The sequence below is a fragment of the Helianthus annuus genome, chromosome 10 (genome assembly GCF_002127325.2).
Source record: "Helianthus annuus cultivar XRQ/B chromosome 10, HanXRQr2.0-SUNRISE, whole genome shotgun sequence".
NCBI lineage: Eukaryota > Viridiplantae > Streptophyta > Magnoliopsida > Asterales > Asteraceae > Helianthus > Helianthus annuus.
In genome coordinates this window covers 25,295,976-25,302,830 of record NC_035442.2, presented here as the reverse complement: position 1 = coordinate 25,302,830, position 6,855 = coordinate 25,295,976, and the positions used below count along the sequence as shown (strand labels likewise).

The following is a 6,855-nucleotide window of genomic DNA, read 5'->3' as shown; positions in this document are numbered from 1 at the left end:
ATAATTTATAATATTAATACAAAATATTAACGAATATTCAAACAAAGTGATATGATATATTCAATAAATGCATATACACATTTAACCAAAACGATATTAAATAGCCAATAACTACTAAAAATGTTTAACGAAAAACATTATATATTAAATATGGTGAGAAGTCCTAAATCCGACAAAGATTTTACTACATGTTGGTTCGTTATGGTGCGTATGCAAACATTGATAACCTTAACCGACCCACCAGTTTTTATGTGGTTCGTTTTTTTTTTGTTCGGTTTTGTCAGTTAATTCGGTTTTTTTGCACACCCCTAGTTCAGTTAATATCATATGCTCTTAATTTAAAGCAATCTTTTGTCGTATGATTTATTCTTCCACATAAATCACATTTCAGTGTCGGATCCTTATCTTTCTTCATACCCTTGTCTCTCTTTTGATGAACATATGTTTTATTATTTGTTCGAGAGTTGGTAAAAGGAATGACTTGTATCCTTGGTGGGTCAATCCCATTTGGGTTTGTAAAATCAATGGGTTTGAAATTTTTCTTAACATCACATTCATCTGTCCAAGTAGGTTTTAGCTCATACCTCAGTGTTTCAACTTAAATGGAACTCAATGGTTTTTCAAGAATTATTTTCTTCCCACTAGAATCAGTGGTATAATCTCAAGCATATCACAATCAATGGAAGCTTGGGTTTCTTGTTCTTGGTCATGTTTTCTAAAACCAACCCTAAACTTCACATTGCTCTTAATCTGTTTATCCAGAAGTATCTCATAACCATGACAAGATTCTACCTATTTTTCACAGGTGATTTGTGTGGATTTCAACTCCTTTTTACATTTTTGATATTTTTTTATTGTTGATTGGAGTTGGTCCTTGGTTACAGATGCTTCATGTTTAAGGCTGCTTAATTCAAGGTCTTTTTCAGTTATTCTTGTTTTAAAATCCTTTTCTAATTTTTCAAGAATGAGTTAACTGATTTGTACCTTTTCTCTCAAGTTTTCATTTACCTCTTTTTATGTTAGCAAAGGCTATAATACACTTATGTGAACACAACTCATTTAGAGTTTGAGGAGATACCTTTGAGGCAACCAATGCAACTTGATTAACAATATGAACATCAGTGGAACTTTCGGGATTGGTATTATCCATCCTTCCTGCATACTCCTGGTCAATCACAATTGTTTGACCTGAACTTTCAGCAGGTTTACCAACAATCTCTTCTCCACCAACTGTTTGAACTGGATCAAATACTCCTGAAATATGCTCAATGGCCATAAAACAACAGTTTTCATGTTCTTCATTAGCATTTGCTACTAGAGCAAAATTTTCATCTGTTAAATTTTCTGGCATGTTACTCCAGTCAACATAGCCCTCTGAAAATAAGCTTTGTTGACTAGGCTCTGCAATAGCAGGAGCATGAATAGCTAGCTGTGCTTGAACATGTGCCATTGGCATTTGGACATACTGGACTTGAGGAGTTTGTGATTTATGAAAATAGTGTAGAAGTACAAGATTCATGGTTTGTGCAAAACAAGTTGCACTTTGCACATTTGGTTCAGGGGTATTTTGGGAATAATTCTGTTGTGGTGTAATCGGTTGAGATTTTTTACTAGAGTATGTTGTTAATGGTGTCGAGTAAATTGATTAACTCTTACACTCTCTAGCAAAGTGTCCCAGTCTATCACACTTAAAACATTTAATCTTTAATTTATCAACCCCATTTTGGACCTACCATTCAATCCTGGGTAAGTCATCCCAGTATGTTTATAAAAGTTGTTAGCTCTAAGATTGAGCAGAGCTACCTTGTGCAATATGTCCATCTCCTCTAAGTCAGGGGCTGTTTGGCAACATATGAAGGGCGTCTGTGTCAAATGTTTCGTTCAGATCTCAAAAATAGTTGAACCATTCAGAGCTGAATGATTTCACTAAGAGGTGGTTATTTGGTGAACCAAACACCCATACATCTGACTGATTCAGAGGCTTGCCTCTTAGTGGAGCCATTAAGAGGTAAACAAACAACCGCTCAGTTGGGTCGATTTACCGGTCCTGCCGCAAAGCGCAGGTCCTGAATACTAGTTATAAAAAATTACTAATAGGTCCATTCTTCTAGTGTTTTATACCTAATACGAAAATATGTATAAATTTTTGGACAATAAACTTGGTAGAGGCAGATAATTTTTAGGCAAAATAATTTCTGGGAGCGGACCTATATAATTTTAAAAATTCCAAACGAAAAATCAGGAAAACTACATAATAGTCAAAACATTGGGAGGAGCAGGTGCACCCGTGAGCCCTTAAAAGGTGCTTATTTTGTTCGATCAGTATCTATTCGATACAATACCCGTATTCGATTAAAAAAACACACATTCCTAAGGGGGTAGGGGCGTCCATCACTCACCACACACTCATCACTCACAATATTCAATCAAGTTCCACCATGTCATCGAGCATTATTTCATCACTAGTGATGAATTTTAATGGAAATGTCCATCACTTACCATACAACATCTATTATTAAAAACAACTAACCACACAAACATGTACAACGCGTGCTCCCCGCTGTTCCACTAGTGAAAAATGGCCGACAAAACCAACCCCCCCCCCCCCCCCTAAACATTTTAAATTCATCTTAAATTCTAAGCTAGACTTGGTTGTTAAGTATTGTTGATACTTGCTCTTGTCATATTCTCCAAGATCAAACCTACTAGCATGCCACGTGTAAGCATCAGAATAAGCGATGGGGATTGGGTTTTCATTATAAACCCTCGAAATTTCTCGAGTATTCCGCAACAGATCCATTGGGCCCTTGTATTAAAAGGCAATATCATTCCATTGGTTGCTAGTTCAAGCCTTCAATCAATCTCTTCTGGTTTCTCCTCTTCTTCTATTGTCTTCTTCCTTATTATCTCCGTCACTCTCTAAGCTTCTCTTCTTGACTGCCATGGCGGAATCTGAACCCACTCAGACCACCGAGCCCCTGGTAAATCTATTATGCACAAATTTATTTGAGTTTTTCATATTCTTCTGGTTAAACGACGACGTATTGCTGTAATTACTACTTTACATCTCCAAATCTACGATTTATTGTGTAAAAATATGTTTTTCTGGTTAAACGACGACGTTTTGCTGTAATAAGTACTTTGAAATCGGTGTAGAAAATTGAATTTCCATATTATCGCGGTTAAACGACGACATATTGCTGCAATATATACTTTGCATCTCGAAATCGGCGAACTTAGTGTATTATTTACAAAATATCAACGCAGATGTGCCGTGAAGTACAGTTTTCATCTATTTATAGATTTGTTTCCAGAAGAATTATTCGTATTTGAAATCATATTGTTCTTCAAAAAGTTATACGCACAGATTTTTGATATTTAGGATGAAGATTTAAAAATTTTATTATGATTTGTTGCTGTTTTAGATCGGATCTGGTTGTTTTACGTTTCATTTATGTGTGATTAAATGTTCGATTGATGTGATTTTAATTGTGAATTTACAGGCACAGAGGGATGGAGGAGAAGAGCATCTGAAATATCTTGATTTTGTGCAAAACGCTGTGATCTATTTTGTTGTTTGTTTCTCGACTGTTTATGGATATGCGAAGGAGAACGCCGGTTCGTTGAAGCCTGGTGTTCAAACCGTTGAGAACACTGTTCGAACCGTTGTCGGACCGGTTTATGAGAAGTATCATGAGCTTCCTCTTGAGGCTCTCAAGTTCCTAGATCTGAAGGTATGTCTTCTTGTGTAAACGAGCTCGAGCCTGAGCCTTACTAGACTCGAGGTCGAGCTTGGCGCTAGGCCGAATATTTATATGACCTGTTAGAAAAACACTGTCATAGTTTTGCTAGAAAAAAGTTAAAAAAATGGCAAAACTGTTATTTTGAACTAGGGGTAAAACTGTAATTTGTTAAGACCAATGACCGAGAGTTAGGCAGCTGCCTTGCCTCAATAATAAATTAAATTGATTCAACCCATTAAGAACATTTCTATAGTTTTGCTTTAAAAAATTAAAACGATGGTAAACTGTAATTTTGAAGCAAGAGATGACAATACTATAATTTTGAATGGGGCAAATTTGTAATTTTGAAGCAAGAGAAAATTCGTTATTTTTTAGAAGCTAAAGTAATGACAATACTGTAATTTTAAACGGGGCAAATTTGTAATTTTGAAGTTAGAGAAAATTCGTAATTTGTCGGTAATATGACAATTTACACTTAATTTGGGGGAACTTTCTAGGGGTGAAAGGTGGAAAATCTTAAAACTAGAAAGACTAAAAGTGTAATAACCTATAAATTCCTAACTGATTGGTGGTCTCGTGACGTGCAGGTGGGGGACCTGATGACCGAACTGAACCGGCACGTGCCATCACTGATGAAACAGGCTTCAAGCCAAGCCAAATACGCGGCTCAGAATCTTCCAGAAGTGGCTAAAGCGTTGGCATTAGAGGCACTCAAAACGGCTACAAATGTGGCCAATACATTGTACATTAAGTACGAGCCGACCGCGAAAGAACTCTACAAAAACTACGAGCCAGTAGCTGAGAAATACGCAGTGTCCACGTGGCGCTCGTTGAACAAACTTCCGGTGTTTCCTCAGGTGGCTCATGTTGCGGTCCCCGCTGGTGCTTATTTGCTTGAGAAGTACAATTACACCGTTAGCTATACCGCGGAGAAAGGTTATGTGGTGGCACAGTATTTACCGTTGGTTCCGATTGATAAGATTGCAAAGGTGTTTGAAGAGGGTGAGAAGGGGTCAACGGTTAGTGAAAGTGTTGAGGTCGAGACTTAGATGAATTATGTTGGTTACAGTTTACAAATGAAGCCTATGATAATGGTTTAGTTTTAATGGTTTGTTGACTTTTTCCTTTGTGTTTTGTGTTTAGTATGGTGGTTTTTCTAGTATTTTTTTTTTGTATAGTTTTGAGTGGAACTTTGTGATTGAATCGACTGTCTTATCAGTTATTGCTTGGGCCGGTTTTAAGAACCACACTACGTCACAAATAATTAGAAAAATTGCAAAGAAGGTATTTGAACCATCGGTAGTTTGAAATTAACAAAACCGATCTATATAAAATACTGGATATTAATTTCTGTCTTAATTTATAAAATTTAAAAACATTCTTCATCTTAACAGAAAAATAAATTGATTTAGTGGTCTGGCAATTTACTCAAAAAAGTTGTTTTGAAAGACAATTTCGCCATTCTAGGTCGTTCCATTTCGCCTAAAGAAAAGATGTTGCTTGTATTTCGTCGAAGATCTTGTCGGCGACGATAAGTTTGCCGCAAAAGATAAGATCATTTCGTGCCTTCCATCTCCCAACACGAAGTTAGTATTATGAGTTGGTAATTGGTTTGAATGAAGATAATTTTCAATATATTTACTTGGATCGTTTATGTAGCTGATTTGATTTGTATGATAATCAATCAATTTGAATTGAATGAAGGCGGTTTAAATAGATTTAGACTTTATATGCCGGATATAGTTTATATTTTATTTTTATGTTGTCGTAGTTAGGGCTGTTCACGAGCCGAGCCGAACCGAGCGGACCTTTGCTCGTGCTTGGCTCGTTTTCAAACCGAACTGAGCAGAGCGGCTCATTTAAAACCGAGCATCAAATCAAGCGAGCATTTTTCGAGCAGTAAAAATTTCGAGCGAGCGTCGAGCGAAGTTCGAGCGATTTGGACAACCGTGTCGCCCAATTTAAATTTGCTCAGAGAGATAGTGACAATGTTGAGTCTCAAGTTTTTATGTCTTTAAAAACATGCACATTTCATGGCGTACTATTTTTCTTATAAATAACAATGTTGTGGCTGACGAGGCGATGATCATATTGCACAAACAATTACGTTGAGAGCAGGAGACGATCGACTTAGGGCAACGACATGAATCATTGAGGCAATGAACAGACTGTCATTTATCGGTTTAGGGTTTAACTTTTAGCTTGATTTTAATTTTTTATTGGCGTGGTTGGGCTAGTACGTATAAATATAGTTGTAAATTTGTATATAGTTGACCAAAATCTAATAGATTAGTACATATAAATTGTAAATTTAATTTATATTTAAGTATATATGTATGTGTAAGTGTGTGTGTATATATATGTGTATATACATGTTTATAGATGTATGTGTACAGTGGCGGATCTAGAAAAAAACTAAAGGGGCAACGTTTCTATTAAAAGGGGCAACGAAATCGAAAAAACGTCAAATTTTTCCAAAATTTACACTAATTTTACACTACCGCCGGAGCGTCAAGGGGCAACGAAGGTTGCCCCTTGTTCTATGCTAGGTCCGCCCCTGTATGTGTATATGTATAGGTATATGTATATGTATAATAATTAAAATAAATATTCGAGCTGAACCGAGCCGAGCGGACCTTTGTTCATGCCTGGCTCATTTACAAACCGAACCGAGCAGAGCGGCTCGTTTACAACCGAGCGTCAAATCGAACGAGCATTTTCCGAGCAATTTCGTGAGTTCGGGTCTTGTCGTTATCTGAATTTTGTTGGTCAATAAAATATTAAGAATATGTCATAGATTCAGATGTTCAAATTCTCTCTGATGGTATCTAGAATTAAAAATAAAAATTAGATAAATGATGACGTTGGGCCACTAAGTTTGGCAGTATATAATTATAGTTTATAGTAGGATTAGATTAGATGCTACTAACGACACTGTAGCTTATATTTACAGCCACTGCCCACTAAAGTCCAGTTTGACAAACATCACTGGGTCCACAGGCCCGTAGTTTTGTGGGGTTGTTACATTGGTGGTGGTACTGGTTTGAATTTATTTAATATTACATGTTCATCTTTTTATCCTTTAGCTCTATTCTTTCATTTTCACTAAAAG

At 36.4% G+C, this 6,855-nt stretch overlaps 1 protein-coding gene across 1 annotated transcript; it reads left to right on the top strand.

The window, feature by feature from the left end:
• The first annotated feature begins 2,782 nt into the window (after positions 1-2,782).
• On the top strand, positions 2,783-4,970 carry LOC110884260 (stress-related protein). The gene is made up of 3 exons (XM_022131954.2): positions 2,783-2,981; positions 3,504-3,734; positions 4,331-4,970. Exons 1-3 carry the CDS (start codon positions 2,943-2,945, stop codon positions 4,790-4,792), a joined length of 732 nt encoding a protein of 243 aa, XP_021987646.1. The 5' UTR covers positions 2,783-2,942; the 3' UTR covers positions 4,793-4,970.
• Positions 4,971-6,855: the final 1,885 nt, after the last annotated feature.

Excerpts from the sequence above, each read along its gene's own strand:
- LOC110884260 (XM_022131954.2), top strand. The coding sequence starts at position 2,943 with ATGGCGGAATCTGAACCCACTCAGACCACCGAGCCCCTG. Across the intron at positions 2,982-3,503 it reads CTCAGACCACCGAGCCCCTG|GCACAGAGGGATGGAGGAGA; the intron begins GTAAATCTATTA and ends GTGAATTTACAG. Across the intron at positions 3,735-4,330 it reads TCAAGTTCCTAGATCTGAAG|GTGGGGGACCTGATGACCGA; the intron begins GTATGTCTTCTT and ends CGTGACGTGCAG.